The sequence below is a fragment of the Falco rusticolus genome, chromosome W (assembly GCF_015220075.1).
Source record: "Falco rusticolus isolate bFalRus1 chromosome W, bFalRus1.pri, whole genome shotgun sequence".
Taxonomy (NCBI): domain Eukaryota; kingdom Metazoa; phylum Chordata; class Aves; order Falconiformes; family Falconidae; genus Falco; species Falco rusticolus.
This window is the reverse complement of record NC_051209.1, coordinates 10,517,564-10,543,747: the sequence shown is the minus strand read 5'-3', so window position 1 is coordinate 10,543,747 and position 26,184 is coordinate 10,517,564. Positions and strand designations below refer to the sequence as shown.

The 26,184-nt window shown below is 40.6% G+C and overlaps 1 protein-coding gene across 1 annotated transcript in view; it reads left to right on the top strand.

The window, feature by feature from the left end:
* LOC119140612 (E3 ubiquitin-protein ligase NEDD4-like) overlaps positions 1–26,184 on the top strand; it is a 162,154-nt gene that overhangs the window by 43,786 nt on the left and 92,184 nt on the right. The window contains 3 exon segments of the mRNA XM_037372095.1: positions 17,780–17,861; positions 23,366–23,404; positions 26,131–26,184. Coding sequence (XP_037227992.1) covers positions 17,780–17,861; positions 23,366–23,404; positions 26,131–26,184 — 175 coding nt within the window.

Genomic DNA, 26,184 nt, shown 5'->3' with positions numbered 1-26,184 from the left:
TACTACTATTTTGTTTTTACTTATACATTAGGAATGATGCTATGACTGTCATCAGGGCTGAGGCTGCACTGTGCAAAGTCAGTGCACGCCTATGTAGTTAGTGGCTAGAGAACCTTGGAATACAAAATGAAATTTCCTCTCCTGACAATCTTTTACGTATTAATGAAAACTAAGCAGAAGTACTTCTCCAGTGACTTGTTCTATGTGCTGAATGCAGCCTGACTCAGTGGTCAAGTTTCTGTCTTTCTCTGAAGGTATGTCCAGTGTGGACTTGGGTTTTCGATTGCTTTTTTTCTGCTTTTGAAAAACATAAATAAGTAAAATACAGCACTTGGTATTAACCAAGTTGGGTTGATTTGGCACACTGGCGACACTTTCTATAAATACAGTTTCTGCATATACACGCAAATGCACTCACAAGTAATAAGGGTGAATGCATTAAAATGAGAAGAAATGTCTTCTGGTTATTATTAGTTGTGTGAAATAAGAACATCCACACCACAGTGTCTTATTTAACAGTTTGGAAAGGAAGAAAGGATTGTGTGTATCCTGTAAATGGGTGTATTTGACAGAATTAGTTGCTGCTTTTGCCTTCTAAATCATGTGGATTTAATCTAAGTATGTGGAGATTGTGGCTGTCTGGAGGTTGCTTTTCTGTAAAAATTAAGGATGTTTTTCATTAATAGGAAGCTGTGCTTCTAATGACATGATAGCTTATTATGGGTTGCGGTTGCCTCTGGGTTTATTGCTTTTACCTGCTCTTTTCTGAAAAGCCTGCAGCCTGAAAGGTACAGCCGAAACACGAGCCTCTTTTCTGTTTGGATTTCCTGGTCTAAGATCAGTGATTCAGCAGTAGTGTTAGTGCTAGGTCATGCAGGCTCCAGGCTCCTACAGTGTACTCCTCTTGAGAACAAGGCTGCTTGAAATGTGGCTGAATTTTTTAATTCATGTATATTCTGTTATTTTTAATAACAGAATTAATTAATTACTGTGGATTGGCAATGGAAGGAGAGCCCATGTGACTATGAATGTGGCTTGTAGACGACAAAGATAGCAAGTGTTTACCTTTTAGCTGTTCTTTTAAGACCACTGTCACTATTTCCAGTCCACTTTGAGTTATGGTATGTCTTTTTTTAACAAATAGAAAAATTCTGGTGACAGCTATACTCCTGGAACTATCCCCCCTAGCGAGTGTGCTACCTTGGGACTGGGTTTTAAAAACAGCAAAACCAGCCTGTTCTCCTTCTCATACTGGTATCTCTCCTTTTTCAAGCACCAGATAAGTTAGCTGAAGTGAGATGCCTCAAAAATTAACCAAACAATTTTAAAAAATAATCTGGCTTGTGATGAACTGCCTCTTCCATGCTTCACGAGTGCGCTGTCGGAGGGAGCAGGAGCAGTCACTGCTCTGGCTGTTTCATACGGAGTCCAGCAGGGAAGGGGTTTTATCCTTAACTTATGTTTTCTTTAAAATTCACTGTGTGTTAAGACAGGCAAAACTCAAACTCTCAAATTATATTTTGTGGTGGGCCCAACGAAATGGGTTTTGACATCAGACATTAGTAAAAAATTTTACCCACTGAAATGATGCATTAGCTAGATTCATAGAAGTAATTTTTGAAGAAATGTTTCAGTAGTGCAAAATGGCATATATGCGAGAGTGAAAATACTGCCTGTCTCCTGTCTCAGGGAGTTCCTGGAGGTGGAGCAAAGCTAGAGAGCTCTGTATTGCAAACCTCTCAAATGACCAAATTCAACAAAGCCACTTGACTAGATGACAGTTGCTCAAGTAGGATAGAGTTCATACTGTGTTTCTTTTTCCTTTTTCTAGTTTTTTGGGGGGAAGTATAGAAAACCACTTTTCTGCTGCTTTACAGCTTTGAGAAATGGAATATTCAAAGCAGTACAAACCTTCCACACTTTTAGTTTTGTGCAATGCCATTGATTAATGAAAGAGTTTAGTCTTAGTCATGCTTGCTGCCTACCTTTCCTTTGTGTGCACTGTAGCTATTTAATTTCTCATTTGCCATGTACTTCCGAATGTTTCAGGTGAGCACCGGGCAGTCCAAGTTGAATTTCACTAGAAAATCTTGATCTTGATGTTGATCTTAAAAAAAACCAACAAAAAAAAAACCAACCCCAAAAAACCCCACCCACAACAAAAAAACCAAACCAAAACAAAAAAAAACAAACCCCAAAACCCCAACAAAACAAAACCCCACAAAAACAGTCAAATAAGACTATTCTTGAGGAACTTGTCTGGGTGCTCTCAGTCAAGTCAGGCATTGGGATGAAACCATGGTGAGTTCTTGTCACCGCTGTCTTTACTTTTTTTAAAATGCTGAATGATTCAACACATGGTGGTTAGCTATAGTATTGCTTTGGAGGGGGGAAGTTCCCTGGCAATATGTTCTAAATGACAGCTTGATTTGCAATGAAAAAATGAAAGTTTTTCTACTATAGTAGAAATTAACATGTTATTTACAGAATAGGGAGAAGGGAAAGAAACCAGTTGAGAGCTTCATTAAATCTAAACCAAGCTGTACTTTGGAAAGCAAAGGAATGGGGGAAGGAAAAAAAAAAAAAAAAAAAGAGTTCAGAGACGTGACAGTAAAATACTAGATGATGAGGATGTCCTGAGGAAAGCAGCCTCTTTGACAAGGTAGCATCTGCACTTCTTCAGCAAGTGTGCGCAGCTTGTGCTTTACTTATTAAATTAGTATGCTTAAATAAAAACCACAAGGCAGTCAGAGCTGCCTTGGGCAGATGTTGAAATTAATTCATTCACTGTTGTGTCTTAAAGCAGATGTGCATGCCTGCCTGGAAGGGAGGAGAAATGGACCCAGTGTAAGCAGGGGTGGCTGTTTTCCAAAAGCAATTGTTGTCAGTGGTGGTACATCCCAGTACATGCAATACATGACCTCAGTAATTGCAAGAAGCCCAGAGCTGTTTGCTTCCTTCTCTCTACTACTGTTCCGTAAGTCCCCTTGTAATTTCTTGTCTTGTTGAGCTTCTCCTGGGAGACCTGCAAGATACATGCTCAAATAATTGTGGTATCAGGTAGTCCTGGGGCAGACCCTTTGCTGTTGTTTAGCAGTTTTCCTCAAGACAATACCAACAGTGTTGTTTAAGAAAGGTGAAGATGCTGCAGCCTCTGTATTTGCGAGCAACGAAAAGCCCAAGTTCCTGTCTGTCTGCTCCAGCGGCTTGTTCCATCCCTACACCATAGTTTGATTCTGTTGAGTTGACATAGTTTACTCTGTTGCTTCATGTGCAGCTGCTCCTGGAGTGACTGGGTTTACACTCTGGTCTCACTGGCTTGACAGAAGGGGACAGTGGCCCACAACCTGCTCGGAGGAGCAGTGGGCGATGGCGGAGCAAGCCAGGAGCTCCTGGCATGTAACCTCAGACTAAGGTTACAGAAAGTGTTTTGGGCTCTGCTTCAAGAAAGCATTTGAAGGGACAGCAAAACAAAGGCTTGTCCGAGATGTACAGTCAGCGGATAGTAGAGGGTGTTGTTATCAGAAGAGAATAAAATCTGCGCAGAAGAAATATGTTGGATAATAGATATTTTTATTTATGAAACCTTAATGTTGATTTTGCCTTATAGAGGTGAGTGAAATGAAGAAGTATTGGGCTGCCAAGTGTGGGCGTAAGGTATATCAGTATATTAATTAAATTGGTACAATGTCTTTAATTTTATGCTGGAGGCTTGCTTCCATGTGTCAGGTCCAGATCACTTTTGGTGGCTGGCAGCAGAGGGCACCAGAGAATTTCCTCAGCTTTCACTACAAACTGGTACTTTGGTGGCTTTCGAGGAAATTAGGCTTTCCTGTTTTTCACCAAAATCAGAAGGGTTTTATCCGTGTATGTATACTGTGTTCTTCAGGATGCACTGGGTATATATTTCAGTGGCTGTAAATGGAGAAATACTGCTTATTTGAGTATGCAGTCTTGCTATTGAGTAAGAGGACTTAGTAATAATCCCTGAATTTTATGTCACAGTGAAAAATAATTTTTATCAGATAATTGCTCAGTAGAAATGTTTCTGTGTACAGATACAAAAAATTGTAGAAGTTTCTCATTGTTTGAAATAGCAAGCACCTGTATTCAGCCACTCAATTATTTCCACCTGCCTGCTGACTGCTATGATCTATTAGTTCACCTGAATCTGATATTCTTAAAAGAAAAAGGGGCAAAAGGGCAAAAATCTTCAAAGGAAAACCTTTTGGTTTTATATATTTGAGGCAGAACTTCTGTCTTTTCTTCTTCTACTGATAACATTTCATTTTTAAAAAATCCACTTGTCTCATAATCATATGCTGCTCTGTGTGGCTGTGTAGGAGGGCAGAAACTACTGCCTTAAAAGAAGAAACAAAGGCACCTTTTGAGGGAAAACCTTGCATCTTGTTACAAAATAAAGTGGCTGCTCAGTCATAAACTTTCAAAGATTTGCTGAAGCCTTTCCATTAACCACTGCAGCTTACTGAGGCCAAATGTTATTTGTGACAGCACATTATCCTTAAGATACTCAGTACCTCTCCCTGCACAGTTCAGAATGTTGTGAACAGAACTGGTAAGGCGAAATGCTGTGTGAATGTGAAGGTTCCACAGCTCTCGACACCAAACAGGATGGTAGTGCTGCTCATATGGAGGTATGGTTGGACCTTTCAGACCGTGAGCTAGTTGGGGATTCCCTCCTTCCATGCTGCTCTCCTTGATCCTGCTAACTTACCTCCCCGGGCATTTCTCTCTGAAGCATGACTGACCTGCTGAGGGCTCTGTGACTTTTTATTTCCCATCCTGTCCTTTTCCAAGGAAGTCTTCCCTCCGCTTTCCTGAGGTATGGAGGAGGCCCTGAGAAGCAGAGAGCTGGATGCGGTTTCACAGGAAGGCAGTGAGCAGGCCACAAGACTAGCATCATGGCTAGGAAGTGATATTGTTGCCAAACAGCTTATTTTTTGTGCATAGAGCTATGAATTCAGTATATTTCTTACCAGGTGGTGAAACACAAGAATCTGTTTCTGGGCCTGTCAGTTCCCTGGCCTCGTCCCTGTCTGCGTACTCGTTTTCCCATATGCAATTACAAATTTAGCCATGTCTGTACTGATAACATGTGAGTCTAAATGTTGGTGTGGGTCACGCCTCTCTTGTCCAATATACATGCCATGATTTTGGTTTGGTTCTCTCATGGATGTCTAGCCTTCAGCTCAAACTCTTAAAACTTTTGATCTCTCCCTTGGACCTGAGCCCTGCGCTGCCTCATATTTCTCTGTTGACAGCAGCATTACTGCCTGTGGTGTGTGCCTGCATCAGTTGTGACTGTGTGTCCAGTCTGTGAAGTTTGCAGATTTCTTCAACATAAATTAATAAATTGGAGCCCTTAATTACTTCCACATCCTGCTTTTCTTGCTTGGGTTGGTGTACATTGAATCGTTTGTTGCAGAAGGACCAGTTTCCCTACCTTACTGCTTTGACCGTGTCACCCTACTTTCTTTGAAACTGCTGCTCTCAGTCATCTGAGGTTGTTAGCTACCATCAGTGATTGCTTCGTGAGGTCTGGCTCTCAACAATCCATTAAATTTTTAAACAAGTTTTTTTCCTTACTGTACTTCAGCTGTGTTGGTCATCATAAAACACTGTTTTGGTGGTGAATCTTGCAAATGCCTAGCTAACAGCCAAAGGGACCAGTGCTGATATATATCCTGTCGTGCTGCCTGGTGGTGGTTGCTCTTTCCTTGTAATCACCCATCTGTTTCTGTTGTATCTGATCTCATGCTTGGGCTGTCCCCTCTTAGGGCCATGGACCATCTTTCTGTTCTGTCTTTGTCCAGTACATGGGAGTTCTTGCACGTTTAAAGAAACCACAGTGATTTTTTTTCTGCTTTTACAGAGATTACAATTGAACCAATAATGTATGTAAGTGAAAAACAAAACCAATTTTGAGGTTTGAGCATCTCCTTGAGTGACAACAAGGTGTGGTAACTTCTCATGAATTGACAGAGACTAATCCGAGTGCTGGGAGCCCTGGGCAGATTGTGGCAGGCATGAGGTGGCCCAGGGTAGTTGGCTTGAGCCATGCTGGTACTTGCCAGCACTGGCAGTGCTGGCCTGAGTTTCTCCAGGAGGGGACAGCGGGGGCAGCAGCAAACCCTAAATAGTGGTGAAGGTGGTGTGCGGGCCTTTGTGTTGCCCCAGACAGTACTCTGTTCCTGCAGCTTTACCTTTTGTCCCAGCTGTTTCCTTGCTCCTCTGAAGTTGTCCAAATCTTCACCTAGTTGGTAACAATAAATACATAAACAAAATAATAATTTGTGATTAAGAACGCGCTTCAAGTTTTATGGAAGGCAAGACCAGTGAAACAGGGAATACAAGGGCTGTGAACAGTGCTTTTTGCCCTGAGAAAACTTGGAGGAACATCTTGCACATCTTGGTAGCACAACAGTTTGGGTTTTTTTTATTGATACAAGATGTGTGGAGATTCTGATGCTACGTAACAATCTCAAACCTAATGAAGTTGCTAGAAGCATTTTTCATAAACCCTAGCCCTTTCTGCAGCAGTTCAGTGGGGTGTTGAATTGGAGCAGCCAGGTGTGCATGTGTGGTCAGTACTAATGATAACGGGCTGAGAACAGTTAATTGCTGATGAGCAGCACATGTTGATGCATATAAGTAGCAGCTGCTGTGGTCCTGTTTGTTACTTGCTATGCCCTAATGGCGTGGGTCTGTTTTCTTGCAGAAGGGCGAGCATGTTGGTTCAGGGGGGTGGTTTGGATGAAAATGAATGTATGGTTAAAGCTGCTTGGTAGCTCCAGGACGTGGCATATCACTTGGTTGCAGTAGGAAGGGACGGGAGGACCACAGCTGCCTGATGTTGGGGACCCTCTCCATCGGCTGTGTGCGGTGACTGGTGTAGCTGTAGCTGTGGGTGAAAAGGTGAGCTGTTCCTGGTTAGTGGGAGCTGGTGTCCCTTGAGGCCTTTTCCTCAAAGGGTCAATTAAAGACAGCCTGCGATGGGGGACAAATCGGTGCGTCCCCATTTGCGTGGATGCCCCTCAGTGAAGCAGCTGCCCCTGTCCTGTGCCCACTCTGTGGTGAGGGGGCAAATGCCTTCTCCCCAGCTCTGGAGCCAGGAGAGCGGGACTGAGGGGACAGCCAGCCCCCGGGCAGTGGTTTGGCTGGAGGCTGTGGCTGCAGTAAAGGCATGGGAGCTGCTCAGGTGGTGATCTGTAGAAAGCTATGGGCAGCATGAGCCATTGCAGTGTAGGCAAACATGGAGAGAAGAAAGTAGAGGGGAATGCAGATACTTCCAAAAATAACTGCTTTAGCACTGGTGTTTTTCCCCCTGACTTCTCTGTGAGTAACTGGAGCAGGTATAACTTGGTGGTTAGTTTTTGTTCTGGTGCTTTTAATTTTTCTGCTGGCCAATATAGTTTCTGTTGCTCTAAGTGCTTCTGATGTGCATTAAAAACCAACAGATTCTACATGCATTTGTCATTGTTGGTGAACTAAAGAACTGAGTTGTTTCCCTCCTTGCTTTCCTCAGTGGAAATCCTGATGCAGGCTTAGTATTTGCAGGGGATATATTTCAGTCAAGATGAGTTTTTCCAGGAAGCTCCATGTATCCCAGTTACTCTTTGTGGGCATAAAAAGCAGGATATAAATGCATCTCAGCCTGTCCTAACTTGTGAGCTCCATTTTTGAAATTTTAAAAATAATGTCTCAAAGAGCTTGAATATGGTGGCATGCAATTCATTGTTTGATGCCTGCTTTTGCTACCCGAAAGGCAGGCATCCACCCAGCTACTTTTGCCCATGTTTTAGGAGGTAATAAATTCTGGGTTATCCTTCCAAATTAGATCTTTTGATGCAAAGTTAACCAAGATGCTGTAACTACTCGTTTCTCTGTTTCTGCCTTGGAAGATTCCTGGGCTGGCACCTGTGGTGTTGGGGTGCAGAAGCCGGGCTTAACATGCCTTCCGCGCAGAGGGGGATTAGGGGTGTTGAGGGTAGAGTGTGTTGGATGCTGATCGGCAGGTGTACTAGAGGTGACTGTAGCTGCCTTCTTTCACAAAGACAAGAGCCCTGCTGAGGAACAGGTTCACCGCTTCAAGGGCCTGGTAGTGCCAGACTTGGTGCTGGGTCCACAAAGTGCTGTCCTGAATGAGCTTATGGACCCAGACTTCCATTAGCCCAAGTGCATAGGTTCCATTTTGTGATGTTGGTGAGTCTGCACGGTTGTTGCCTGTGTGACTGTGCAGCTGCCACTCCGTCTTGCTTTAAAGCCTGGTTTGTTTTTTCCCTTCCCTGGGGCAATCATGTATTATTACTCCATAAATAATGTTCCACTACTGTGGGGAGGAAAGTGATGTGCACTCTCAGCCCAAAGCTTTGTTTTGGACACTGGCTGCCAAGAAACAGCTGGTCCCCCTGTATTCTTAGGGCTTTGCTACGAAATCATCATCGGGTGAGTTGGGGACAGGGTGGGAGACATAACTTTTGGTTCCCTTTTTTAGTAGACTTATTAGGACTGCAAAGAGTCTGCAAGTGTGTGCCTGCATGTAGCCCTTGTGACAGGGTGCAACAGTTGTACCTAAGGAGGGGTGAGGCAAAATTATGAGAACAATCCGCTCTGTCTTCTTTTTATCTTTTTCCTACTCTAGCAAAAGTAAAGCTGTGCTGGGTGTGATGTTGATTATGTTTCTACAAAGCAGCAGTTTTATCAGATTAATGCTTTTGGGGCTATAGAAAACCAAGATGCTGGTGTTCTTGTTCTGGGAAGGAAATAAAATGTCCTTGAACTGTTTTATGAATAGGTATTATTGAAATATTTTCTAATTTACCTTCTATCAGGAAATGTGCTAAATTTTCAGCTGTGTAGCGAAAGTAAAAGACCCTGGATAGGTGACCAAGGTTTAGGTCTCCTTTTCTGTTCCTTACTCTTCCAAACAGTGAAGAGGATTGCAGGTTTGGGCTCCTTTGTAAAAGGTTTTGGAGTAGATATATGGATGTGCTGCCCTAGAACTATTATTTTGTGAATAAATATATGTAGAGGGATTTTTAAAGGACCAAGGACATATGTTACCATTGTCAGTGTTGGAGAACCCAGGCCTGTTAGTTGAAGCTGCAGAGCAACTTTAAATTGTTCTGGGAACAAGCAGCGTGAGAAAGAAAACAAGCTATGCACAAACAAGAAGCCAGGTGCAGAGCAAGTCCTGGGAACCGCGGAATCCACACACTCTCATTGGTGCACTCTGATCAGGCGCCTGCAGCATGCTCACCGGTCAGCGACACGGACGCCCGCGTGACCAGAGACTTTTATCCAATCACCTGTGTGTAAAGTCGGGTGAGCGGTCGGTTTAAGTTATAAATATGACCTGTTTGTTTAATAAAGGGAGCACGGCATGTAGCCATATTGGTGTGATTGTCGTGACTTGGCCGACTCTCCACGGGGGACCCTCTTCATCTGGTGCCCAAACAAGGACCCATTTATTTGCTTAAACGCGGTTTAGCTTAAATGCTGTTCGCTTAAGTGCGGCAGTCTCCGTGCATCGGACCCGAAGGGAAGTTGTCTGATTAGGGAGCTGGAGGTTCGAGGCGGGCGGAACCTGGAAGGCGAAAAGCGGAGCCCAGAGTTCGGTGTAGAGCTGCAGATCGCACCCCCGCCGGTGGTAAGACCGCGTAGAGTAAATTGTGGCAGGGCTCTCCACTGAATTCCTCTCTGTGAGGGGGGGGCACTACGGAAGACCGCAACGAGTGCGGCGGGGTTTCCCCGTTGATATCTTTTCTGTGAGAGGGGGGAGCTCTGAGAAGACAGCGATGGAATTAGGGCAATTAAACTGTTAACTAGCATCCTCTTTAAGAGAGGGGAGGGTGTTAAAGAGACAGAAGTGGAGGCCTTTAGATCGCTGGGCATGAAAAAAGAATAAGATCCCCGAGTCCGCGTTTAGTATTGCGGAATGGAGAGAAGTGGGAAATTTCCTCTGGGATACTACGATCGAGGGAGGCAAAGAAGGAAAAGAAACTAAAGCATTAGGAGCTACGTGGCGGTCGATAGTTAACACTCTGGAAACTATGAAGGCGGAAAAAAAAATAACCAAGTGGCTGCCTTTACTGCTGTGTTGAGGGAGCAAGGGCATATAATCGCAGCAGCCTTAACAAATCATATAGGTGGACATTGAAAGGGGAACAATGGTAAATCAGGATTTGGTATTTGTTATCGATGTGGTGAATCTGGACACATGAGGCGTACTTGTTCAAAGACAGTTTGGTGTCACAAATGTAACTTAGATACACATGCTACTGCTGTTTGTAGATATAACAGGTTGGGAAACATGCAGCGCGTCGGGTTTATGAGTGAAGACACAAGTACAGGCCCCAACAACGCAGGTGAGAAATGTGGTCTCTTATGCCAGCGTGTCCCACCCACTTGGGGGAGCCTCGGGGTGGACGTGGCAACCGCAGTAGACGTAACTTTGAATAATAAAGAAGTGACTTTAATTCCAACTGAAGTAAAAGGACCTTTGTCTAAAGTGAATTCTCCAGTTGGAGGACTTTTATTATGGAGATCTTCAACAGGAAGGCAAGGAGTAATTGTTTACCTGGAGTAATTGATGCATATTTTACAGGACACGTGCAAGTTATGGTCTATGCATTACAACCACCGGTTACTATTCCAAAAGGAAGTAAAATTGCTCAAATACTTCCCTATTACAGCCTTGCTGCGCATCGACAATCCTATGAGCAACTCGGACAACAAGGCCAGCCATCTAAGATGGGAGGAGAAGACGATTTTGGATTTACCGGACTTGAGGTGTGTTTCACATTAGACCTCAATCAAAGACCATATCAGAAGATTCAGTTGAAGAAAGGCAGTCAGCAAATTACTCTGGAACCTCTATTAGACTCCGGGGCAGATGTCACCATCATTAATCAACATCTATGGCCCCAGAATTGGGAACTGCAAGCTCCAATCACCCGAGTGGTAGGAGTAGGAGGTGCAAAAGCCCTGAGGCAGAGTAAAGACTTGATTACATTGCAGTTTGAAGATGGCCAGGCTATTGTAATTTGACCATACGTAATGCAACTCCCACCCACATTATCTGGGTTGATTGGACGGGATGTTTTGTCACAATTGGGACTAGTTATGACAACTGATCAGCATTTAGCACCATGGCCACTGATCGGCAGCCACCCATACTGAAGATCACATGGTTAACAGAAAAGCCAATTTGGGTAGACCAGTAGCTGATAACAGAAGAATGGCTGTGCATTGCTGAGGAACTGGTGCAGGAACAACTGAGAGTAGGTCATATTTGACCTTCTACAAGTCCTTGGAATACTCCTATTTTTGTGATACCAAAGAAGACTGGGAAATGGTGACTCTTACATGATTTACGGACGGTTAATGATCAGATTTTAGCGATGGGAGTGTTGCAACCTGCTCTTCCACCTTTTATGATGACCCCTCAGAATTGGCAAATTGTTGTATATAAACTTGAAAGACTTTTTCTTCACGATTCCCTTACACCCTGATGACACACAAAGAGACTCACTAACAATGATTTGCAGCTGTTCCGATCCTGGTTGCATGGCACCAAAGCCAACAGTCCTCAAAATTGTTCACTAGAACAGCGGGCTGTCCTGGAAGTTGTGTCCCACAAGATTGAGACTGGCTGGTGTGGTCGCCGAATGGCGAATCATCCATTATCTTTTTTGGTTTGTAATGTTGCCACTTCACCTTTTGCCCTTATTTTACAATGGCAAAAGAAAAAGGGGGAAAATATGGCGATCGTTTTAGAGTGGTTGTTTTTGCCATTGCAACCCAGACATCGTATTTTAAGTCATCCTGAAGCAGTAGCAGCTTTGGTGAGAAAAGGAAGAGACAGGATTGTTGAAATTGATGGGACTGAACCGGCAGATATCAGTATTCCAGTCCGTGGTGATGATTGAGTGGCTCCTGAGACATTCAACAGCCATACAGGAAGCCTTGATGGGCTATACAGGTGTTGTACACAACAACCGGCCAAAAGGACCTCTCTGGAAGATGTTAGAACATTAATGGTCTCGCAATACACTGGTATGCTCAAAAAGACCAGTTGAAGGGCCAACGGTGTTTACAGATGCAGGACGAAAGATGAAGAAGGCTGCGTGTGTTTGGCAATCTGATAATCAGTGGCAGAAACACATGATCACCGGTGAACCAGGGGACAACCTTCAAACCTTAGAACTGAAAGCAGTGTGTTGGGCATTGGGAAGATGGAACGACACATCTGTAAACATAGTATCAGACTCATTGTACGTAGTTGGTGTAGTACAGCGCATTGAAGATGCCTTGCTGAGAGAGACAAAGAACCAACATCTTGGTGAAATGTTTATACAACTGCGTAGTACTCTTCGACAGAGAAAAGATGAATTTTGTATTATGCATATTAGAAGTCATCAGTGGACCATTGGTTTGGGCGAAGGTAATGCTAGAGCTGATGCAGCAGTCAGCTCTCTGGCAATAACCCCTCCAACAAATAAGTTTGAAGAAGCTCGTAAGAGCCATGAGATGTTTCATCAGAATGCAAAGTCTTTACATCAACAGTATCAAATACCCATAGCAGATGCAAAGGGTATTGTTTGCTCCTGCCCTCAATGTAGTCATCATGGACCTGGTTTAGGGGTGGGCACTAACCCAAAAGGTCTGAAGGCACTTCAGGTTTGGCAAATGGATGTAACACATGTACCTGACTTTGGGAAGCTTAAGTATGTGCATGTCACAATTGACACCTATTCTCATTTTATATGGGCCACTGCACAAACCGGTGAAAAGGCATTACATGTGGAGAGAGACACTTAATGTCTTGTTTGGCTGTCATGGGAGTACCTGTAGAAATACAGACAGACAATGCTCCAGCGTATAGTAGTCAACGAGTCTCTAGGTTTGTGACAACTTGGGGGAATTAAACACCTCAAAGGGATTCCTCACTCCCCAACGGGGCAAGCAGTTGTTGAAAGGGCAAACCATACCCTGAAGGATTATCTTCAGAGACAGGGAGTATGGCAGGACATAGACGTAACTAAACGGTTGACTAAGGTGTTGTTTACCTTAAACTATCTCTCCCTTACGGAGGGTAGAGAGGGACCACCTGTTGTTATACATCACCAAACAGCGCGAGGGAACCAAACAGCTGCAGTTCCTGGTTTGAATGTTCTGTATAAAAATATGGCTTCAGGCGTATGGGAAGGACCTAATCCGGTGTTATTTATCGGTAGAGGTTATTTTTGTATCTCCACAGATAAAGGACCTATATGGGTCCCTAGCAAGTTTGTGCGACCTGTATGTCAAGATCAGAAGACGGAAGTGAAGACTCAGAGCGAGCAGACGGAATAAACTGTCTATGTTGTAAGGGATGTAACCCGCGGGTATTGTGCCAATGTATGCTATGTGGGGTAAAACGGTTCTGTAAGCCAAAGCTTAAATGTAAATGGTGTAAAGAGTGTATGTGTTTGATTAGTAACTGGGCATGAAGCAAGAGAAAGCATACGACTAGTGCAATACCATGCTGATTGGAGATAGCATACATCATCAGAATCTGTGAAAGCACAGATGTGTGGGTTGGAATTTGTAAAAAAAAAAAAAAAAAAAGGGTGGGGGAGGGTGGGGTGGGGAAGTGGAAATTGCAGGAGTAAACATGTTTGAGTGGTGGACTTGGTTTACAGTCTTGAATTTTTTACCCACTGGCCAAAGTATTTTTGACATCTTGCCTAGGACAAACATATGGGTGACATGGGCAAACATCACGGGAGTAACAGACTTTTGTTTAAGTCTGTGACAGGCAGACAACCCCTTTAGAACTTGTTTAATTGGTATTCCCTTGCAAGAGAATGAAACAAATTTTGATGGTTTTTGGAATGTTAAAACAGTGGATCTGACTTCCAATCAGAATGGTACATGTATGAGTCCAAATGGGCAATATGTTTGGCCTTCTGTGCGTAATGCAGCGTGGCAGAAGATGATTATTGAGAATTTAAATCGGCCATATCATTTACCTTTGCAGGAGTTAGACCTATTGGCTAGCGTTGTACCTGTTGAATATGTTAATGTAACTGCAACTGGTATGGCAGACTATACCCACATGTCATCACCACTTCAGCCCGTGAATGGCACTGGAGTAATTTGGTGTGGTGAGCTGTGGCAGTTATGGCTAAAACGTCAAGGTGAATGGGGTTTTTATACAGGGTTTCAAAATTTAACCGGTTCACCTATTTGGGGTGAATTGAAAACTGGGGGTTTCCATGTAAATGTATCAGGGGGTTATCAGTTGCCACCGGGAGTCTTTCTGATATGTGGGGACAGAGCGTGGCCAGGAATAACTATGCATCCTGTTGGTGGACCATGTTATTTAGGGCATTTGACTTTGTTTGCTCCACATATGAAAGACTTATTGAAAATGACTCCACAATCTCATAGATCACGGAGGGCACTGCGCACCTTTGATGAAACATGTAATGACCGAGTCGATCTGCAGTCTGTAACAGCAAATGTCCTGGCCTCCATATTTATGCCGGGGGCAATGGCTGCATTAAATGCTAAGAATATACGAAGGTTAGCGTGTTGGGGAGAGAAACAATTTAATCTTACATTGCAGATTTTAAGTTTGTTATCGCTTGACGTAGATAGTGTTAGGCATGCTATGTTACAAAATAGGGCTGCAATAGATTTTTTGTTGTTAGCACATGGACACGGTTGTGAGGATTTTGAAGGGATGTGTTGTATGAACCTCTCCGATCATTCCATATCGATGCACAAGAAGTTGTCACAACTGCAGGGAAACATGAAGCATATTCTTGCTGATGATAATCCCTTCGATGAATGGTTGAGAGGACTGGGCATAACAGGTTGGTTAAAGACATTATTGATGGAAGGAATATGCTTTGTTATAGTCATTATTGTAATGGTTTTAGTTTTTAGCTGTTTATTTTCTTGTTTGAAGAAAGGTTTAACATCTATTGTGAAACAGACATGGGTTGTCCAAAAAGAAAAAGGGGGATATATAGAGGGATTTTTAAAGGACCGAGGACATATGTTACCATTGTCCGGGTTGGAGAACCCAGGCCTGTTAGTTGAAGCTGCAGAGCAACTTTAAATTGTTCTGGGAACAAGCAGCGTGAGAAAGAAAACAAGCTATGCACAAACAAGAAGCCAGGTGCAGAGCAAGTCCTGGGAACCGCGGAATCCACACACTCTCATTGGTGCACTCTGATCAGGCGCCTGCAGCATGCTCACCGGTCAGCGACACGGACGCCCGCGTGACCAGAGACTTTTATCCAATCACCTGTGTGTAAAGTCGGGTGAGCGGTCGGTTTAAGTTATAAATATGACCTGTTTGTTTAATAAAGGGAGCACGGCATGTAGCCATATTGGTGTGATTGTCGTGACTTGGCCGACTCTCCACGGGGGACCCTCTTCGAGTATATAGTACTCAGTTGAAAATGAACGTGAATAAATTGATGGAGAAATAGATCAGTAAATATTATAATGCATTTAAACAACGTTTTCTATGTGATGGTATTGAAGTGTTGCTCTACTGTTTACAGGGTGTCAGAAGATAAAAATGTTATTCTGGTAACATTTAATATTTTTTACCTGTGCTTGTATACTTTACCATAGAAAAGACCACAGATTCAATGCATAACTTCAACCATATCTGGATTTTAATGATTTTCTTACAGTTTGAAAAATTTTAGATTTCATTTAAAAGTTTGTTTCCGTTAAGTTGTATTTTGAAGTAGAAACCCAAGACCAAGGTTGGTTTTCAGGGGCAAATTGTCATTTGATAGTACAGAGTAATCCCAGGGTTAATGGCTGCATCATTGAATAGGGTCTCTGAAAACAGAGGGTGCATTTCTCTTAAAGTTTCTAACAGTGAAGGTGTTTCTCAACTCTGAGGTGGAAAATTGAGCTCTCTTGACACGAGAGGCCACTAAAGCAGGATGCGTATAGTTTGAGGTTGAATATTGACACAGACCGAGACCCCACAGTCTCTGGGCAGCCTGTTCCAGTGTTTGACCACCCTCACAGTAAAAAAAGAGGTTTCTTGTGTTCAGATGGAATTTCATGTGTTTTAGTTTGTGCCCGTTGTGTCTTGTGCTGGCCCAGGGCACCACTGAGAAGAGACAGGCTCCCTTCCCATCAAGTATTTTTATACAGATGGATAATGTCCCCCTGAGACTTCTCCAGGTGAACAGTCCCAGATCTCTCTCTGTCCTTGTACGAGAGTCCCATAATCATCTTTATTGCCCTTTGCTGGACTTTCTCCAGTATGTCCACGTCTCCTGTGCCCTGAGGAGCCCAGCACTGGACCCCAGTACTCTAGATGTGGCCTCAGCAGCACTGAGCTGAGGAGGAGGATCACCTCCTTCGGCCTGATGGCAATGTGCTGCCTATTGCACCCCAGGATACCATTAGCCTTCTGTGTGGCAAAGGCACATTGCTTACTTGTGGTCAGCTTGGTGTCCACCACCACCCCCAGGTCCTTTCTTCAAGAGTTCATCAAGCATGTAGAGGCATTTCTGTAGGGACTATAAGTCTGACTGTGCTACAGCTGGCTTAGAGTGCCAAGGTTTTGTTCTCCTTTTTCTGCCTCATACTTTGGATGTTCACTTGTACCTTTTGTTGGTGCAATTGAAATGCTGTTCAGTCAGTTATTTCTCTACCCAATGTTCATTACTAACACAGCAAACTGCGTGACTTTTAACATGGCGTGCTGCATGTGAATGTTTTAGAAATTGATACAGATTTTATAAATATCTACAGAGAGTAAAGATAAAATTAAGAATGGGGCTTATTCAGGATAGATATTTGAGAGATAATGTTGAGCTATGTGACTGGAGTTGGAAGACGAACCATTTTGAAAGATCACTTCTTAATTTTAGTAGTTAGTTGTGTATCAAAGGAGATGTGTAAATATTTACTGAGTAGCACACCGTAGACTGATGTGACAATCTGGGTGATGGCTCTTGGGGGGCAGAGTATCTCCCCGAGAGTCTGTATCTCCCCCAGAGCTGATAAGCGTGGGAGGGTAGATGTGGTGCTCACTAGCATACTCCAGGCTGGACCAGCCACAGTGAGTAGGAGGCCCTGGGTCCAGGCAAGGGTACTAGATGGGGAGAGGGTCCATGATAGCTTTCGGGGGGCACTCAGGAGTTGGATTGCCTGTGCGATGCGTGTACAAGCATCTGTTCGCAGTGAGCACCACAGTGGACCAGCTGGTGAGGAGGAGACCCATGGCGTGGGTAGGAGAGCTCAGGATCTGGGCAGGGGTGATGGACAGAAGGGGCACACTGGTATCGCCGATGATAGCCATGCAGCTGGGTTTTATGGTTTAATAAAATTAGAACCACTTCTTCAAGGTAATTCCTGTTCCCTTTCTTCTCAGCCTCAAATGGTTAGTTACAGCGAGCATCTTCTAAAACTCATGGCTCAGAATTTTACTTTACTCATTCTAATGGACTCACCTTAATGAGCTACCAAGTGGTTCTTGTCCATAGCAATGGGACAAAGCTGCAAGTTAAATTATCTTTAATGCTGTGGTCAGTATTTAACCGAGCATATTCAAACACATATTTTAAAAGTTTCAGTAGTTTACTACAGTTACTAGGTTTCACTGAAAACACTTTCACTAGAGGTATTTAGAGCTGCTGTTGTTATCCAATTAAATGACACGTTGATACTGAAATGATATTTGGCTGTAAAATTATATTTTCATTAATTATGACAACTTCTTTTGCAGTGACCCATATGTGAAACTTTCCTTGTATGTAGCGGATGAGAACAGAGAACTTGCTCTTGTGCAGACAAAAACTATTAAAAAGGTATGTATATACTGGTTTTCTTTTATTACATTGTTTTAGAAGTATTAAGAATACTGGAATGCAATTCTATGACATAACACAACACTGAAATTGTTGCATACATGTATAGCAACTGAATAATGGGTTTTTTTGCTTGGCTTGTCAAATCTCATTACATCATTCACTGTTTCTTTTATCAAGGTCATATTTTAATGAAAGACATAGCTGAAATAAAGAACTAAGAAACTGAACTTAAATTATTGTTTATTTGACTTTAAGTAAAAATGATCACTTTTTAATGTTCCCTTTCAAAATTTCCTTTTTCTTAATATGGGAATTTAAAGTAGCCAAATGACAGAAGATATGCTCTAAGAAAAGCCTGGAAATACACTGAAAATTTTTAATTTTAAAATAAAACAAAAATTAATTTTTATTTGGTTTCTAAATTTCATTCCACAAAACAAAAATTCCACCAGGGGATATTTATCATTATCAGCGCCTTAAAAATTTTAGAAGGGTTTATTTTGGTTTTATCTTTTTTTTTTTTTAACTGGTAGTGATGGCAGAGAGAAAAAAAAAGTGATAATCCATATGAAAATAAAGGGAAAAATAACAACTTGTCATTTTTATGAAGATATTTAGAATCAACAATGATTCAATTGAAATCAATATTGCAAAATAGAATAATGAGGAGAATTTTGTTATTGAAAATACAAAATAGAATGATGCTGTTCTAAAATCAGAACATTAGGTGTCATGAGAAAACTGATTATGAAATCTTGGTAGCGTGGAAGATGCAGGCAGAACTTTTCACAGGACCCAGGGCATGTTTGATATTGGAAAGTAAAGTAATTTGTAAAGCATTTTCTGGTTAGCCATTGGCACTTGTTTGGTAATAGCATTTTTACATTTATTGTATCATTTTAATCTTGATAGCTCATCCAGCTTAGTTTTATGTAAAGTTTTTTTAGGCATTAAAATTTGTGAGAAAAAGGTTAACTTTTCCAAAAAATGAGTACCTAGTTTGTTTCTATAGTAAAACTATGGACTGTGGCATTTTTTTGTTTCCTTAAATAAGTTCAAGATTTATTGCCAATTCCATACAAGTATGTGGGAGACTTTCTTACGATATGCATGTCTTGTTTTTGTAGTATGTGCTTGTTGTTATGTTGTTTCCTGGGACATAGTTGCATAGAATCAAGTCCTGTTCTTGAAATCATATGAATGGAAAATGCTTAGGCTTGAGAGGTCATTTTTAGGCTGTCTATTATAATTCTGGTATAATTTTAACTAAGGTGTTCTTGCTGAAGTGTGAGACTAACTACTTTGTCTCATGGAATGGTAATATTAATGAGAAACTATTAAATCAGTACACCTGTGTTTGTGTAGTGATAAATGTTTCTTATAAGGAGTAGATGAAAATAACGATTGTAGGTGAAGGTTTATTTTCTTGTTTAAAAAACAATTTGGACCACTGTAGTAATTTTGGATCAATAGTGGTGCGGGAGTAGACTTTACCAGCTACAAAATGGCAACTCATTTCATCTGCAGAGGACTCGGTGGCAGGCAGAGGCACTTGAACAGTTGCACCCTATGAACAACCTGTTCGTTTGCTTTCATGGGCATGTTTGCAAAATGTATGCTTCAGGATTACTGAAAATAATGTCTTACTGAAAAATGACTGTGTAGACAAGTCTAGTTCTTATACTGCTTATTTATTGTCTTAAAAATAGTATGGTAGCTTCTGTTAATGGGCAGATGCCTGAAGATGGGAAGGAGGTTTTTGTCTTTCACCTTTCACTTCAATGAAATGGAAGAATTTCAATGTGAGGTAGTGTAAGTCTAGATGTTGGAAGGGACCTTTGGAGATCCTCAACTGTTTGTAACTTTGTGACTAAAACTGAGGACAGTTGTGATAGCAGAGAGGATATGAGGCAGGTCGTGAAGGTGCAAGGATCCTTTGGCTTTCAGGAGAAATCCTTTGTAGCAAATCCATGAAGGGGGGGAGAGGAGACAGGAAGAGTGGCATGGATATAAGACTTTATCTCCCCCCACCCCCACCTTGCTTCTTAGGAAATAACGGTGATCACACCCAGAGTTTTATTCAATTTCTGATTCCTCTTTTAATTTTTTTTTTTTTTTACTTCTTATTAAGAATAGCATCATCCTTATTTGAAAAGGTGTTGCTGGTATAAAGGCATGAAAGTCATGGCATATTTGGCTCCTACACATTCAAAATGTAATGGCTGTAGTGCAAGAAGTTAGGAGAGGTTGAAATGAGAGCATTAGGTTGAAAATAACGTTGTAACGTCAGTGCTGATCTGAAGCAATACTTACCAGCTTTGGATCCATGTGAAAGGAGGATAACAAAGCTTCTGAAGAGACCACCATGAATCATTAAAAAATAAAAAGTAGTATAGATGTAAAAGTATTGTATTGAATGTATCAAGGAAGAGATGAACTCATGGATCTTAGTGCTGCCCTAGGAAGGGAGAGAAAAAGGATGATGTTTGCACAACCACCCAACTGTAGACAGAGGGCTGAGGATGAGATGATGACAATGGATTCCTGTGATTGCATCTGCCTTTTTTCACTGTTTCTTGTAACTGTCATTTAAAGCCTGGACTTTCTCAGTAATTTCCATAATAGTTAGAACTCATTTATTGGAAAGTTCTGGTTAGTGATTTCTGGTTTGAATTGTTAAATTTCATCTCAAGACTTCTGCCCTCAAAGCAGTATTCTTCCTATGCAATTTGCAATCTGTTTATTTCATAAATGGCAAACACCATTAGTATATCTTGATTTTTGAATGAAAATTATTAATGAAAAAATACCGAGCAAAATCAATCTCAGGTGATTCTGAAAGACTGCCAGTTGACTCCTTCAGCTCTGTAACTTTTCTTTTTATACGATGGCGTCTAACCTTTCACTAGTTTATTTTTACTTGGTTTTGTCTTCCTCAGATTAAATGGGTAACTTATGTCTTGCAGGAGTGCCTTCAAGAAGGCAGAAGGGACTGCATTTCCCCTTTTTATTTTCCTTTTACGTTACCTGTGCAGTCGTCTTGATACGTATCCTACTGTACAGCGGGACCTAGCCGTATTGAAGTGCTTAGCTACAGCCAAAAGGATTAAATGCACAGTTTCCTTACTCTGAAAAAATAGTTATCAGAAAAAAATTCAGATTCATCTGGCATGATGTAGCTGTGTTGAATTTCTGAGGCCTTTTGTTTTGATTTGCTTCTCTCCACACATTTAGTTATTCCAACTGTAAGATTTGATTAATGCCTTGTGTTTCCTTTTGGAGCTGTGTTTTGAATAGCCTGCTAGAAATGCTTTCTTCTTTTTGCAGCAGAAAAAGCTGTATTTGCTCTTTGCCATCTTATGATCTTGTAAGATGCCAAGTATGTTCTTCAAATTCCTGCTGATGGGCTTGTGATTTCATATGTCAATTCTTCCAAAATTCTGGATGAAGATTAACCAGTTTCCTCAATTTTACTGCGCTGAGCTCTGAAGACCTCACTTCTACATTAGTTGTGACAACTTCTATCTTCGTACTAAACCCTCTTAGTTATTCTGCCTTTCCCATATGTAATGTTAAATATAATTTCCCATATCCAAATATGCTTAGTCTCCCCATTGAGCTTTATTGCTTAGTAGCATCATTTCTTTCCATGTTCTCATTTTATTTGGATGGTTGAAAAACCTTCGTGTTTGTTCTCATATCCTGTGGAAGATCTAACTCAGCTTGACTCTTGGCAGTTCTTTATCTGTACGATACTTGCCTTTTTTAGGATGTAGCTCTTTTTGCTGATGAGCCTTTTTGTTGTTGTTTTCCTGCTAATATCCTTTATGAATTTATTCATGCACTTATGTCTGGAGCCTTTCCTTACCAGTGTTTTTCTCCTTTGCTAGGATTCCAGTGTTAGTACTTTCTGACTTGACCTACTAATTGCCTGACTTGCAAGGTGGAGGAAATTTCTGCTAGTTACCAAGGCATTTACCAAAAATGGTGCTGCCTAATACATCAAATATTTCCTGAAATTTGTATTTGTGGTTAAGCTGCATTCAAAATAAATGTGTTATTGATGGACAGTAGTGCCCTCAAATGTAGTATGAGACTGTGCTTCATTTGTTAAATTACATGGAACCTCTCTTGCCAATAACAGCCACATTTGATGAATACAAGTATTTAATTTTTTTTATTACTTTTTTTTTTTCTTCTGAATACGTTTGTTTCTCTCAAGGCAAAAAAGCTGAAAGTTTCTCTGTGCCCTCAACCCCTATCCCTGCCCTTCACCTACACTCATTTTATTCTTTTTCTCTACCCTTTACAATAGTGTTTTATGACCTATTTTCCTACTTTCTCATAAGATTGTTTAGGATAAGCAGGTAAAACCTTTCTGAGAGTACGACTGTTAACACCTGCATAGCTGTCTATATAGGTTTAGAGTTTGATCTTTTTTTTATGCTGTTATTTCCTTTTGTCCTTCCCCCCCCCCCCTAAATTTCCTAGAACAAGGTTTTCAAATTTCATTGATAATTAGTCACATACATGTTGGCTTGAGGTTCAGCCCGAATTTGAAGCAGAAGGGAGGATGTACAGCCGTCAGCATGATGTGTGATCCTAGGACTGCATGCAGACCTACAGTATGACTCCTGTATTTCCATTTTGTAGAGGAATGCAGTATAGAGGGCTACTGCATCCTGGACATGATAAATCTATTGTATCTATATCAAGGAGTTAAGATTCTCCTCTGCTATAACAAAATTCTGGTGGGTGTAGAGTCAATTCATATTGTCAGCTCTTCTGGTAAATCTCTAGTATATGAGAGAATGAGGGAATGATTTGGCGTGAAAACAAACCATTGGACATAACATACTTACTTTTAAACTTATCCGAATTTGAATTGCCCAGATTATTGTTTGTAGTTCTAATGTCTTTTTTAATCAATTTATTATTTCATGCTTGATCTCCCTTCAGGTTGCAGTCTATAAACGTATCTTATTCAGGTTATTAAAAAAAAGAATTAAAATCCTCTACAGGCTGAGGGAGATTAAGAAGAGTATCACACCTATTCAAAGGAAATAATCTTTTCTTTTTTTTTTTTGGGGGGGGGGAGGTGTTCCTATTTACAGTATAATTCTGTCCTTATTTTTGTAGCCCTAAAGTTGCCTTGTGTTTAAGAAATACATTTTTTTTTTAATCGGGGTTTAAATGCATCTTGAGAATGAAACGTCTTCAGGTTTTATTTCTGTAGGTTCTCAGCATTTGCCTTTTACTCATAGAACCCTATTTATACTTAACATCTATTATAGGATAATCTGACTCGAATTTCCTCCCACATTTGGTTTGCTCAGTAGGGAATTTCTAAATAATTTGATGGCAGTATTTTTTTTCAAGTTTTTATGACATACTTTTTTCTCTTTTTTTCTAGAAAATTGTCACTTACATGCACATTTTGATGATTGCAAAATGGAAAACCTAAAGAAATTTTAGTATGTAAATGTTTATTTCTTTTACAGACACTGAATCCAAAATGGAATGAAGAATTTTATTTTAGAGTAAGTTTCCCTTTACTTGCAATATTTATTATAACATATACAGTTAATTATAGGGTATTTTATAAGGTTGAGAAGAAACTCATTTTTTATTTGTTGTTTATATATTTACATTTAAAAGGCTTATCCTGATGTTAGTGCTCTTCTGTTCCTGTAGTGATGGAATGATCAGCAGAAATTGGCATAAGATTAATTAGAAATAGACAATTTCACAATTTGAGATTTTATTTAGAGTAAGTTATGAGCTAATTCATCTGACCAATAAAAAAAATTATTCTTACTTGAAAACATATTTTTAGCAGAGCATGTTTGCTGTGGTTATAAAATGTTAATGCAGTAGGAAATAATCAGAGTTATTTCCAAAAGTCATATGAAATTTAAGTTATCATTGCAAAAAATAATGAAAAAGAAAAGTAGAGAAGTAAGATAAAAAAAAGTAATTTCTCTTGGCCTTTATGTTACTTGCCAAAAGGGCAAAATATGCTTTTTTTTTTTCCCGTCATTCCATTTTAATTTTTCCAGTTCTTGCTTAACATTGAAGTCTAGTTATCCCTAAAACTGAGTGATTTGTATCAGAAAAATTATCTTTAAATATTTGAAAGTGGTAAAGGAGGTGTTAAAATAGTGATTATCAAAACAAACATAATATAAATGAGAAGGGTGATAACTTTATTTAGTTGCTGAAAATGTTTCCAAAGAAAAATGGCTTAGTTTTAACCCAGCTGTAGCTTTCACAAGAGAAGGTTATGTGGAATTTCAGTGGTTTGTAAAATTTAATGTTAAACAAGTGCTTGAGAAAAGATGTCATTTTAGTGTTAAAAACCGGTACCGTATTGAACGTTTTTTACAGAGTATTAGCAATTGACTGTCTTGCTAATAGGATCTTTAGATAGATAGTTCACACCAACAGAATTGTTAATACACAGGTTTTTGAGGTTTAAGTGGAATTTATATGTTTAAACATGTACCAGATAACTTTTCTAGGTTTTGCAGCTGGGTAATACACATCTAAAGTAATTTTATCTAGTGAAATATTTTGATTTTTATAATGTACTCAGAGGGGAAAATACAGACTTACACTTTTAAAAGTTACATGGAGTCCATAGGAACTGTCTTGACACTAAATTACAACTGGACCGAAGGTTTTCTATTTTCATCACAATGGTTTTTGATGTTTGCACACCCTGTTACAGAAGTGGCTCTACCATGAGATAAATTAAGCTACATGCCTGTAAAAATACAGAGGAGTCTTAATACTGTAATTTTACTAGAAAGTCATTCCCTACTATGGGAGAATTTTCTGGTGAAGTGTTCAAATGCCTTGCCTTCAGCATAGAGCACAAACTATCCAGGGAGCTCACAAATGTGACTGTTCCACAGGAAAGGGAAGTGAAAGTAAGTTTTAGACTGTTGATCTATTTGAAGATACTTCAGGCTCTGCCAAATTTGATCCCAACTGCATAAGTGCTTCTGAAATGGATGACCGCAGCACCGTGAGCCCATCTTTATGAATACTGGTCTCATAAACATGCAGAATAGTAAGAAGGCTGTAAGGAGCGAATTCATGTATTTTAAAGTGAAATACATTTGCTCAGGATTAAGCAAGCTTGTTAGGTATATTTATGCTTATAATTTTAACTGATATTATTTGAGGTAGCCTTTTTAGTAATTTACTTTTTCCAGTAAAAGAGAATGCACAGAACTGCCACAATTTGTGTTGCTTAGATGACATGTATAGCCCATAGAAGCTCTGTTAAAACACCTTGAAAATCCATTATTGTGGAATACTATTACTAAATTTTCTTAATTAAACAAGTTGGAAATACTAACCTGGCTTACAAAACTTTTCTGAAAAAAGCTATCAAGTGGATCAAATAGCATAGAATTTTTTTCTTGTTTAATAGTCGCTGTTTTTGTCTTCCTGCTAGAGTTCTTTGTTTTTTCCTTTTAAATGTTGGTGGTCTTTCTGCTTAAATTTACTGCAATGTGAATAATTTTCATGAGGTATATTTGCTGCTTTCAAGTGTCGGAGAACCTTCTGTTGGGTTTTCCACAGGCATGTGTGATAGATAAATGGTGAGTGACAGACAGTCATATAGATGACTGTGAAATCCTGAAATAAATACAGTAAAACTCTTGCTGAGTTGAGCTTTGCTGCTGTAAAACAAAAAGAATCTGGGAGTCCTGATAGTCTGTCCAGTCTGGGACTTGTTCCCAAAACACAGAGCTTGTCACTTCAGCCAGGCCACCTTTCCTGAGACCAAGTTAGCTTTGTGGTGTGCCCAGGGCAGCTGAAGCTGCCCCATTAGCCCTTCCTGGCTGCAGCACGTGGGGCTGTGTGGGGTGTGTGGTGCATGAGGGAGAAGCAGCCTGATTTGCCTGGGGATGTCCTCTCCAGATTCTTCTCTACGGTATGGCTGCATGCAGCTCAGTGGTGTGCCACAGCCATGCCCTTTCATCTTCGGAGCTTTCTGCAGAAAGAGAAATGCAGTAACTGTCTTGCATTGAACATAGTAAATAAGATCTTTTAATGTTAACTGCTAGGCTATTTCTAGTTGTACTGCGGTTTAGAAAAGCGTTCTAGTGCTCCAGTTTAAATTAAAGAGTTTCATAAAACCTGTTAGTCCTATTCTGTTTGCCTTGGTTTAATCGCTGTATTAACTAGTACACATATGTTGTTATCATCAAGCTAATGAACCTAAAGTGACATTATTTTAACTTTCTTACAGGTAAACCCAACCAATCATCGTCTCCTGTTTGAAGTGTTTGATGAAAACAGATTG